The 12,500-nt window shown below is 44.1% G+C and overlaps 1 protein-coding gene across 1 annotated transcript in view; it reads right to left on the reverse strand.

Annotated features, from left to right (window-relative positions):
- Positions 1–12,500, reverse strand: part of LOC134319242 (low-density lipoprotein receptor-related protein 5-like) — a 53,817-nt gene that overhangs the window by 7,451 nt on the left and 33,866 nt on the right. The window contains exons 6-15 of the mRNA XM_063000301.1: positions 12,247–12,443; positions 11,956–12,161; positions 8,892–9,082; positions 6,326–6,535; positions 5,990–6,115; positions 4,518–4,754; positions 3,476–3,586; positions 3,105–3,335; positions 2,386–2,528; positions 710–807 (exon numbers count right to left, since the gene is read on the reverse strand). Coding sequence (XP_062856371.1) covers positions 710–807; positions 2,386–2,528; positions 3,105–3,335; positions 3,476–3,586; positions 4,518–4,754; positions 5,990–6,115; positions 6,326–6,535; positions 8,892–9,082; positions 11,956–12,161; positions 12,247–12,443 — 1,750 coding nt within the window. The remainder of the gene's footprint in view (positions 1–709; positions 808–2,385; positions 2,529–3,104; positions 3,336–3,475; positions 3,587–4,517; positions 4,755–5,989; positions 6,116–6,325; positions 6,536–8,891; positions 9,083–11,955; positions 12,162–12,246; positions 12,444–12,500) is intronic.

Consider the following 12,500-nt stretch of genomic DNA (forward strand, 5'->3'; position numbering starts at 1 on the left):
AGAATTTGGCATAAACAGCACATTCACTACTTGAACATACACTGTATGACCAAAAGTATCTGGACGCCTGGCCGTGAGCTCGTCAGATGTATTAAACCAGACTGACCCTCTGTGAGATCTTCTCAGCCTGCTGAACAACAGCCGCTCCTCTGAGAAGCTTCTCACGAGACTTGTCTGCAGGAATTTGTGCCCGTGCAGTCGAAAGATGACAAGCACTGATTTAATTCCAGAGCTGCTGAGTGGGGCTGAGGTCAGGGCGTGTCTTTATAGAGCTTGCTTTGTGCACAGGGGCATAGTCAAGCCAGAACAGAAAAGGGCCTTCCTTAAACTGTTGCTGCGAAGTTGGAAGCATGTGTTTCATTGAATTGTTTCTCCTGAAACACACAAATGTAATCATTTGAAGGGGCGTCCCAATACTTTTGCACATATAGTGTATCGATACGCAGCAGGCGGTTCGGGATGCGGGCCTATTTGCTGGCGCACATGGCGTAGATATCCAGACTCACAGTACAGTACACAGTCAATACAGAGCAATTGAGGGTCAAGGGCCTTGCTCAAGGGCCCAACAGCAGCAACCTGGCAGTGGTGGGGCTTGAACCAGCGATCTTCTGATTGCTAGTCCAGTACCTTTACCACTAGGCTACAACTTACAGTAATTTTTAAGCATCTTTCAATCGTGTGTGTTTCACCTGTGTGTGTGTGTGTGTACCTGTAAGATCTGGTGGTGGACGGGCTGTTGGATGAGTAAAAGGCCTCAGTGTTGTAGAGAGAACGATCTGTAGCTGGTGATGGAGGAGGATTCAGGATCTGCACACACACACACACACAAAACAAATTCACTCTTAAACGTGCTCGTTTCATTCTGGACTTTTTTCCGGACCAGGATTCTACTCACTGTTAACTATGCAACCACTAGATGGCACCCTTGGATTCGATACTAGGTGCTACATCCCAAACCACATAGTGCTTGGTAAAATGTAGCCCCGCGCCTCCTGGAACTGTAAACAGACCCAGCTGGCCGAATACTTAACCACAGCAACATGACCCTGTGGCTAAAGAGGAACAAACAGAAAACGTAACGGAAAATAAAATAAGTGGCCGACATAGCGCAGACCAGAGCCGTAGAGAGATAGAGAGAGTCGCGACACTCCTTGATCTCGCCGCCACGCGGCCACGTGGTTCACGTGACCCTCCAATAGTTCCAAACAAACCCGGCGCTGTCACGTTCTCATATGGGACCGGCAGCAGTGAATGACATATTAAACCATAAATAATAAACATTTGTACCATTTCTGGGTATTTTCACCTGCGTTTACATTTACTGCATCTGCTTTAATGTCAGTTTGGTATATAAAGTGGAAGATTGACTTGTTAACACACAGTACATTATATTAGCATACATTACATAATGCAATATCATTAAGTATAGAGACGATATACAGTACAGAGATTAAAGAGTTTTTATGTTTTGTTTTTTGCATAAACTAATCTCCCTTTACTTTCCTGAGGATTCATAATAATAATAATAATAATTTTGGTTAAACACTAAGCCATGTGGCTGGATTTATAAGGTTTACCTGCACTGAATGAACAGATTGATAAACACACCACCGTACATTTAACATTATAGTGCAGGTACATGACATAGCTTCATTCATCTCTTATTTCATGAGTGATTAATCATTCATTCCTACATGTAATACATGAATGAATTCATTATGAATATGCACACGTTCGTTTTGTCTAATGTAAGTGGTGGACAAGGTACACAAACCATGTAGTTGAGTTAGTAAAAATAAAAATACTCTTTACCTCCACTAAAGTACTAAACTAAATTTACCTTCAAATGTACTTAAGTATGAAAGTAAAAGTAGAATGATTTAATATGACTCTAATGTTTTATGATCATTTCTGTCACAAGACTCTTGATTAATCAACTTTAGGTGAAAAGACTCGTGTGTCATTAATTTAGCTTAACTGACTGAGTTAAATTCAGTTATACCTATTAATTAAGATAAACATGTAACATTTAGTGCTGAGCAAATGCTAAACAATAACAGTATTAAGTATATTAATGACATTAAATTCATTATTTCTTTTAAACATAGCAACATACAGCTGAAATGCTTGATAAGTGGTGGAAATGAACGGGGCTCTATGGGATGTTTGGAACTTTTCAGAGCTCCACGACCCGGAAGCTGCACAGAGAAAATGTTGAACTGGAACAACGACAGTAAATTTCACGGAATTTCCAGACACACTCTGCCAGAGGAGTGGACACTGTTATTGACGCAAGGAGGAGCAACGTGCCTGTGGTTTTGATCAGGCGTCCACATACTTCAGGCTCCAGCGCTTTATATATGACGTATACACGATATTCAGTACCTGAGGGTAGAAAGCAGCTTTTGTGGAGGACGAGCTGCTGGACGAAGCTCCTGTGACGTGGTTCCTGTCGTACAGAGGAGCTCCACTGCTGCTGCTGCCCATCAGACTCACTGAGCTCATGATGGACTTCCCACACGAGATACCTGCACACACACACACACACACACACACACACACACGCGCGCGCGATACGTCAAAAAAAAGACATTTGTGTCCACGCCTCTGTGTCCACTTTGTCCCAAAAACAAGCTGAACCGTGGACTCATCTGACCACAGCATGTGTCCACTGTCTTTCGGTCCATCTGAGATGAGCTCAGGCCCAAAAACCTTGCCGTTGTTTCTGTATAGAAGTGATGTGCGACTTTCTCTTTGTGTTATAGAGTTTCAGGTTGTGTTTCTTGATGCAGCGGTGGACTGTGTTAAGTAACAATGGTTTTCTGAAGCGCTCCCACACCCATATCGCTATATGTAGCACAGCGGCATAACAGTTTCTTACGCAGTGCCGCCTGAGGGCTCAAATTTAACAGTGGTATCCGGTCCTGCCTTACACAGACTAAGAGCTCTACAGACTGTAAGAATCTGTTTACAATATCATGTACAGTAGACGGTAAAAGACCTGAAATATTTGAATTCCTGCGATAAGAAAAGTTCTTTTGAACTGACTGAGATTTCTCACATGAAGTTTGGAAGACAGTAGTGAGACAAGTGTGTGTGTGTACCTGTACAGTTGTTGTGCTGGGTGTTGTTGGGACTGATGAAGTTGAGGGGGACGTGGGGGGTCCCGCTGATGTAATCATGAGGAAAGCCTCCGTTAGGTCCTTTATAGTGCCGACACACCACACGCTGGCACACGAAACACATCCCACCCAGGACGAAGACCGACAGGATGATCCCGATCACCGGGCCGATGGTGTTGGTGTGGCGCTGGTCTGTGGGGGACAGCGGGAAATCTGACGAGGAACAGACACCAGGTTCAAAACTATCAATAATTCATCGTTTATATTAAACGTTTAGTAAAAGTGGAGGAACGTTTATTCTATCAGCTGGATTATAATAAATAAATAAAAGTGAAGCTGTGAAGGTTCCTCACCACAGAAGAGCTCGTCTGAACCGTCCACACAGTCGGGGTACGAATCACACTGCTGTTTCTTCAGGACGCATTTATTATTGCTGCAGCGGAACTGATTAGGCATGCAGATCGCTGCACACACACACACACACACACACACATTAAAAAGCGAGCTGTGACATCTCACACGTCTTACTTCTTATTGTAACAGTAAAGCCACAAACGGTTCATTTCAGCACGTGTTAAAGAATGTAATTTTTTTTATAAATGATATTAAATTTATGAATATTTACAGATAACTGTTGATCACAGAGGAACAGGATTAAAGGAAATCATTCTAAATATTATTTTATATAAAAATATCTTTTATAAAAAAAATAAATAAAAAAAAAAGGCTATTTTATAAAAGAATTATTATTTTACCTAAAAAAAACAAAAACCAAAAATGTACTTTATAACAGGAAAAAACAATAGCATAATTATTTTATTTTAAAAAGCATAAATATATAATTTTTAAAAGGAAAAAAAAATTATATCATTTATAAAATATATTTTTTAAATATTATAATATTATCTTAGTTGTACAATAAAATATTATTTATAAAATGTAAAAAAAAAATTACAATTATTTTACAAAAATACAAAAATGTTTATACTAAAATTTTAATATTATGTTTATAATAAAATTTAAATATTATGTTTAAAATAAATTTAAGTTTATACTAAATTTAAAAGATTATGTTAACAAATAACACAAAATAAATGATTATTTTATCAAAGAAAAAATATAAAAGGGAGAAAATTGAAGGATGTTCATCTTATTATAGACAATTTTAAAATAAATTTTTTCATAAAATATAAATATATATTTTTTACTTCATTTTAATGTTCTAAAATTGCTTTATCCTGGTCAAGGTCGAAGTGGGTCAGATTTTCCCAGAAACGACACTGGGCACAATGCAGTAACACACCCCAGACTGGACGGCAATTCATCTCTGAGCCTGAACTGCAATGAGGAATCGGAGATGACTAAATGACGTTCTATATTGAACGCTAAACGTACTGTTGCAGTCCTGCTCGTCGGATCCGTCTGCGCAGTCGGGCTCTCCGTTGCAGCGCAGCTGTGCGTCCACACACTGACCCTTGTCACACTGGAACTGCAGATCCGAACACACGGGGCAGTTCATCTCGTCGCTGTGGTCCGCACACTCGGCGATGCCGTCACAGCGCCACGCCATGGGGATGCAGTCGATGTCGCCGGTGGCACACGTGAACTGATCGCCCGAGCAGGTCGGAGGCTCTGAGGAACAGAAACAAGCCAGAGGTCAAATCGACACCGCTCAGAAACACACAGCGTACTAACAGCTGCATTAAGCAAACAATATGCTTTCAGCTTTGTGGTACAGTTTGGGGAAGGCCCTTATCTGCTCAGGCATGACTGTGTCACTCTACACAATGTGAGATCCATAACAACGTCACTCGATGGGTTTGGTGTGGAGGAACTGAAGCGGCCTGCACACAGTCCTGACCTCAGTCCCTTTACCAAACAGCTTTGGGGTCAAACAGAAGGTGTTTTTGGTCACAGAGTGTATGCAGGTATAATAGTATATTATGATAAAGTAGTTCATTCCACTGTTTGTGTACGCCCAGCGTCTGTGCACGTGTCAAAGAAAGCAGGTGCTAGTCTGTGACCCTCCTTGGCCAGCGTAGGAGTAATGCAGGCAGCAGAGGAATTGCAATAGAGAACAGGAAATGACTAAATTGGGGAGAAAAGGGAAGGATGCTGTTATTCTTCCCATTTATTTCAATATTTTTGTTCAGTTTTGCTTTTAAACTTGAGCTCCTTTCATCAGCAGTCATGTATAAGTTGTTAACTGTGCTGTATTTTTTATAATAATAGATGGTATTTAGGTATAATAATTAAACAATTAATCATTTTAAAATAATAAAGATCTAAGTGCAGTACCAGCATGGCCCACTGGGTTAAACACTCAGTAATGATAATAACAGGAGTGAAGGGGTCACAGTTCAGCTCACTAATGTTTTGTTTATTTTTGGGTTATAGACACTGAACCAAAGACCCAAGTGTGAGTGTCATGTGACCACGAATTAATAAACGGTGTGTTTGTTCTTTACGTGTAAAGAAAATCATCAAGATTATTTATTATATAACAAAAAAAAAACAAATGATCATTTCATAAAAATAAAAAGAAAATAAAAATATTTTTATAAAAGGAAAAATATATTTATAGAAGAAAATATTTATACAATAAAACACTTATTTAATAAAAAACGTATTTAAATTAAAAACATTTTAAAATTTAAAGCAAAAAATATGTACATGTATAAAAAATATAGAAATGTTAATTTATAAAAAGAAATATTAAATTTATTACAATTATTATTTAATCAAAGAAAAAAATCTAAAATATTATGAAAGGCAAATAATTTCAAATTATTATTTTTGAATTAAAAAAAATGAATAGATATGTGTGTGTGTGTGTGTGTGTGATGTTCTGACGTGAGATCACACACCTCCGCAGCTCAGCAGGTTCTGCAGCAGCACCAGGTGCATCGGACACGAGCATCGCGGCGTCCCGTCTCCTTTGGCAATGCAGATATGTGAGCATCCTCCGTTGTCACGGTAACATGGATGGGATGCTGAGGAGAGATAGGTCGTTACGCGTTTATGTGTTTTTTGTTTAAAAAGACGTCAAACACAGATCGTGTCCCATCTTTTTTCGGAATTCAGGTCGTATCACACCTGCCAGCCAATAGGAAGCCAGCGTTTCAGTGGCGGTGACCATCTTACGGAACATGAACCTGATGTATTGTGGGACTGAAGCTCCTGGATGTGGGGCGAGATCTTACCGAACTCCTCCGGCTCCATCAGCTCCACGGCGTGAATCCCAGTCAGTGATTGAATACGTCCCTGGATCCTGGTCCTCTTGTCCCCGCTGCGTTTGTCCACCCTCTCGATCATCTGCTGCTGCTTATCGATCCAGTACAGGTGATCGGCCAGTATGGTCAGACCCATCGGCTGCAGGATGTTGGAGTCCTGGAGGACGATCCGATTGGCTCCTGGTTTACGAAGAGAGAGACTTCAGTACACAGGGGCCTTCCCTAAACTGTTGTTTCTGTGTCAGCAGCATGTAATTCCCTTATATGCAATGAAATCAGTCGTTAGAAGGGGCGTCCCGATACTTTTGACACTCTGGCTTCTGATACTTTTCAACTCGCTACCTAATCGGAACACGACTGCAGGGATTTACTTCCACTGAGCTACAAGGGCATTAAGCCGGCACTGTGAGTTCAACCTGTGAGTTCTCACCGTGTCCGTGTGGGTTCTCCTCCTGCCTCCCACAAGCATGCAGAAGGTGGATTTGCAGCTCTAAATGTATGTGAGTATGTGCTGCTCTGTAATGCACCGGTGCTCCGAGTGGCCCTGGACCCAGCAAGACCCTGACCATGATAAAGCAGTTAGTAAAAATGTCTACATGAATAAAGGAGGTCGGGTACAGTCGGATTTCCAATTCATCCCACGGGCACCGTGCCTAGTACTTTCGGTCTAATTAGGCAGTATGCAGTTGTAGCCTAGCGGTTAAGGCACTGGACTAGTAATCAGAAGGTTGTTAGTTCAAACCCCACCACTGCAGACAGTGCTGTTGGGCTCTTGAGCAAGGCCTTTAACTCTCAATTGCTTAGACTGTGTGCTGTATACTGCTCACCAAACCTTTGCAGTGTGAAGTGTCTTCCCCAAACTGTTGGCAGAAAACGGTACCAGATCACCAGTTTCACCCTCCACCAAACTTCACAGCAAGCACGGTGACCGTAACCTAGCAACTCTCCTGGCATACCAAACCTAGACCGACTACTGGTTAAGTGCTATTAATCAGTCTAGATCAGACCTGGGCATTGTACGGCCCGCGGGCCACATCCCTAACCGGCCCGCATGAGGTTCGAGGCAATTAAAAATCAGACGTAAATAAATGCACATCAAACATGCAATATAACAGGATCGATTTTGACGGGAGCGCCGTGTCTTTAAATTTACGTGTGTGCGAGTGTATCAGCTTCACCGTAATGCGAACAGAACCGAGTGTGACTGACGGTGGAGTTTTTAACAAGACGTGAACTTCTGAAGTGTTTATTTACTGAAGTCGGGTGTAACGCTGGTTAAGGATCAGAATTTAGGCTCTAAATCGCGGTACTAAACAGAGTAATACAAGAACATGAACGATGCACAGCGTCACACCTGAAGCTTCACTAACTAAACTGCAAAAGCAACAAGGACTTTTTATTTGATAGTTTTATAGCTTTATAGTTGAACACGTCCAGAACTGAAGCAGTCAGGAGCAGCTCTGTGATTTTAAACAGAATATCCAACAATAACAAAGGACTGAAAAACAAATGTGGTAATTACACTCAAAACTAAATAGTTTAAAAACCTGCACATTTGTTCACATTTTTTTTTTTTTTTTTGCTTTTTATTTGTTTAAAAAGTAAAATAATGCTGATGTTTTTTCTCTGCCTACTTCTAATTTTCTGATTGTTAACATTTAAACACATTAAAACATTAACAGCTTATTAGAACTGCACAATTTACTGCTTCTCATAAAGAGTGGGCAGTTGTAGTGCTTAATGCACTGGACTAGTAAATACAAGGTCGCTGGTTCAAGGCCCTCCACTGCCAGGTTGCTGCTTTTGGGCCCTTGAGCAAGGCCCTTAACCCTCAATTGCTCAGACTGTATAGTGTGACTGTAATGCAAGTCGCTTTGGATGAAGACGTCGACGCTAAATGCTGAAAATGTAAATGTAAATAAAGAGATCAAATTAATATTGAGCAGAATTAAGTTCACCTTATTGGTCCGGCCCTCCCTTGGAAAATTTAATTGCCCACCTCTCATCTAGATGATGCTTCTAGTTGACCAAGGGTCCTAAGACAGTGTGCTTTACATCAGCAGTCCCCAACCTTTTTTTTGCACCACGGACCGGTTTCATATAAGATATAATTTCACGGACAGGTATGGGTGTGAGGATTTGATACAGAATAACTATAGAATGGAAAATCAGTGTGAATCCTGAGCTTTTTTGGATGAAACGTGACGCTGCTCCCACCTAGTGGTGAGTGGAGACAATAACACCCATTATGTGTTGGAAATGTAATTGCTCTTGTAGCGTCTCTAATGATTTATTCTTTCTGTGCGACTTGGTAACAAATGACCCGCGGCCCGGCGGTCGGGGACCACTGCTTTACACCAGCACTCGACGCGTGCTGTTGTGATTGGTCAGCATGAGCTTGTGTGGGAGCTTAAAAGCCCTGATGAGCAGTTCCTAAGGAGCCGAGCTGTTGTTGCTCACAGACAAGTACTGTTTTATTATTTTCAGTATTTTAATACCCATCAGGACGAGACGTCGAGGGCGTTTAGCGACTCACCGGACAGGTCGCTGCTCTCGATGCGCTTCAGATCGGCGTCCACCCAGAAGAGCTTCCCCAGTTTATTATCCAGCGCCAGGGCCACGGGGCGAATCAGACCGGTGGTGAACAGAGACTCGCGCTCCGTGCCGTCCAGAGACGCCCCCTCGATCTTAGCCGAGCGGTCCTGCAGCGTGGTGAAGTACATGTAGCTGTGGGGAAACACCGACAACATCCTGATGAAACATACATGAATGAGCCCATAGTGGCCCAGTCTGTGAGTATGGGACCAGTCCACGTTATAGCGCCACCTAGCGCCGCAGTTACACTACGTTCTGTGCTTCAGAAGTTTGGTGACGGTCGGCGAGATGCTTGTGTAAAGAAGCGGCTTCAGATGTGACAACAGGGAACCGGACATGACTAAACCGGGAGAGCAGCATATGCTCAGGAGGTGGGTGCTAGCCTGTGACCCTTCTCTGCCAGGAGGGGAACTGGAAAAAAGACAGCGTTTAATCCTAACCATCCTAACTTCTGATCACTGTAGGGAGTTTTGCATGTTCTCTATTATGCCTACATTGATGTCTGTGGGTATTGAGTCCACCGACCTCCAAAAACATGCAGAAGGTGAGTTGGATTCTTTAAGTGATTCCAGATGGCACAGGACCAAACGACTTGACCGCTTCCAACTGACCACAGTCGCTGTGGGTCCAAAGCTGATCTCCGTTAAGACTTGGCACCTCATGGAAACAGTCCCCAGATTCAATGTCCCCTACAGATCCACTCGTAGACAGGGGGCATCTCTGGAAGGCTGGAGGACACCAACATGAGAAGATCATGTTCTCTCGATTCATTACAGGCTCACGGAGCCAAGGATCAAACCCACTGAAACCCAAGAGCCCGAAGCCGTGCAGCACCCACGTGGTTTTTTGGCAGCACCTACGTGGGAAATGTTCATCTGCATCTGTTAGTGATTCTCCAGCGCTGGTTCTCCAGGAACGTCCCGTACCAGCAGCACGTTTCTGCTCTTTATACCACTGCCAGGTCTGGATTCTAATTCATGTCCTAATCCAGAGGATGATTAGAGTGATACAGGAGACGCCGCCTCTACTGAACACGGACTCCATCATCCATAAATCCTGAGATACCTTCATCAGACCTTCAGGAAGAAACTCCACCAGCAGCTAAACATGCTACAGCTCTGACCCACTGAGACCTGGACTCCAGAAGACATCTGAAACACTCCTTTGATCTGGTCCTGATTAAAGGTCCCTTAGGTCTTTATGCTGATCAGATCTGCTGCATTCAACCTCCATCAGATCCACATCTAACAGATCGCTCACACGCACCATCAGATCCACATCTAACAGATCCCTCACCCTCACACGCACCATCAGATCCACATCCAATAGATCCCTCACCCTCACACGCACCATCAGATCCACATCCAATAGATCCCTCACCCTCACACGCACCATCAGATCCACATCTAATAGATCCCTCACCCTCACACGCACCATCAGATCCACATCTAACAGATCCCTCACACGCACCATCAGATCCACATCTAACAGATCCCTCACCCTCACACGCACCATCAGATCCACATCCAATAGATCCCTCACCCTCACACGCACCATCAGATCCACATCTAACAGATCCCTCACACGCACCATCAGATCCACATCTAACAGATCCCTCACCCTCACACACACCATCAGATCCACATCTAATAGATCCCTCACCCTCACACGCACCATCAGATCCACATCTAATAGATCCCTCACACGCACCATCAGATCCACATCTAATAGATCCCTCACCCTCACACGCACCATCAGATCCACATCTAATAGATCCCTCACCCTCACACGCACCATCAGATCCACATCTAACAGATCCCTCACACGCACCATCAGATCCACATCTAACAGATCCCTCACCCTCACACACACCATCAGATCCACATCTAATAGATCCCTCACACGCACCATCAGATCCACATCTAATAGATCCCTCACCCTCACACGCACCATCAGATCCACATCTAACAGATCCCTCACACGCACCATCAGATCCACATCTAACAGATCCCTCACCCTCACACACACCATCAGATCCACATCTAATAGATCCCTCACCCTCACACGCACCATCAGATCCACATCTAATAGATCCCTCACACGCACCATCAGATCCACATCTAATAGATCCCTCACCCTCACACGCACCATCAGATCCACATCTAATAGATCCCTCACCCTCACACGCACCATCAGATCCACATCTAACAGATCCCTCACCCTCACACACACCATCAGATCCACATCTAATAGATCCCTCACCCTCACACGCACCATCAGATCCACATCTAACAGATCCCTCACCCTCACACGCACCATCAGATCCACATCTAATAGATCCCTCACCCTCACACGCACCATCAGATCAACATCTAATAGATCCCTCACCCTCACACACACCATCAGATCCACATCTAATAGATCCCTCACCCTCACACGCACCATCAGATCCACATCTAACAGATCCCTCACCCTCACACGCACCATCAGATCAACATCTAATAGATCCCTCACCCTCACACACACCATCAGATCCACATCCAATAGATCCCTCACCCTCACACGCACCATCAGATCCACATCCAATAGATCCCTCACCCTCACACGCACCATCAGATCCACATCCAATAGATCCCTCACCCTCACACACACCATCAGATCCACATCTAATAGACCCCTCACCCGCACCATCAGATCAACATCTAATAGATCCCTCACCCTCACACGCACCATCAGATCCACATCTAATAGATCCCTCACCCTCACACACACCATCAGATCAACATCTAATAGATCCCTCACCCTCACACGCACCATCAGATCAACATCTAATAGATCCCTCACCCTCACACACACACCATCAGATCCACATCTAATAGATCCCTCACCCTAACACACACCATCAGATCAACATCTAACAGATCCCTCACCCTCACACACACCATCAGATCAACATCCAATAGATCCCTCACCCTCACAACCTTTAAAATCGGCGGATCTCTCACCCTTTCTCAGCGTTGACGACGATGGCTCTGGGTTTGTCCACCTCGTCCTTCAGAACCTCCCCGACCGCATGGCCCTCCATCCTGTGAACGTTGATGGTGTTGGTGCTTTCACAGGTCCAGTACACCGTACGGCTGTAGGCATCCACGCTCAGATCGTGGGGCTGTTTGAGAGGCTGAGTGGGACCCGGGGACACCACCGTCGCCGCCTGGTGGACACACGGCAGGAAACATCTGCGTTACAACCCCATCTAACATCTCCAGCTCAGGGCGCTGAAGGACCACGTGGAGTACCTGAGATCCGTCGTCCTTGGCCTTGCGGATGCTCTGCTTGCCGTCGATCCAGTAGATGAAGCGCATCAGAGGGTCGAAGCTGATGGCCTTCAGGTTCCTCATCACGTGGATGGGCAGGATCATGTCGGGACTCTGTTCACCCAGAACCATCCGACTGATGGAGCTCTTCTGACTGAACAACAGGAAACTGGACGGAGCTGCAGACAGACGAGAGGCTCAACACCACACCAGTGTGATAACCAGTTCAGCTCTAC

Source organism: Trichomycterus rosablanca, chromosome 8 (genome assembly GCF_030014385.1).
Source record: "Trichomycterus rosablanca isolate fTriRos1 chromosome 8, fTriRos1.hap1, whole genome shotgun sequence".
Classification (NCBI taxonomy): domain Eukaryota; kingdom Metazoa; phylum Chordata; class Actinopteri; order Siluriformes; family Trichomycteridae; genus Trichomycterus; species Trichomycterus rosablanca.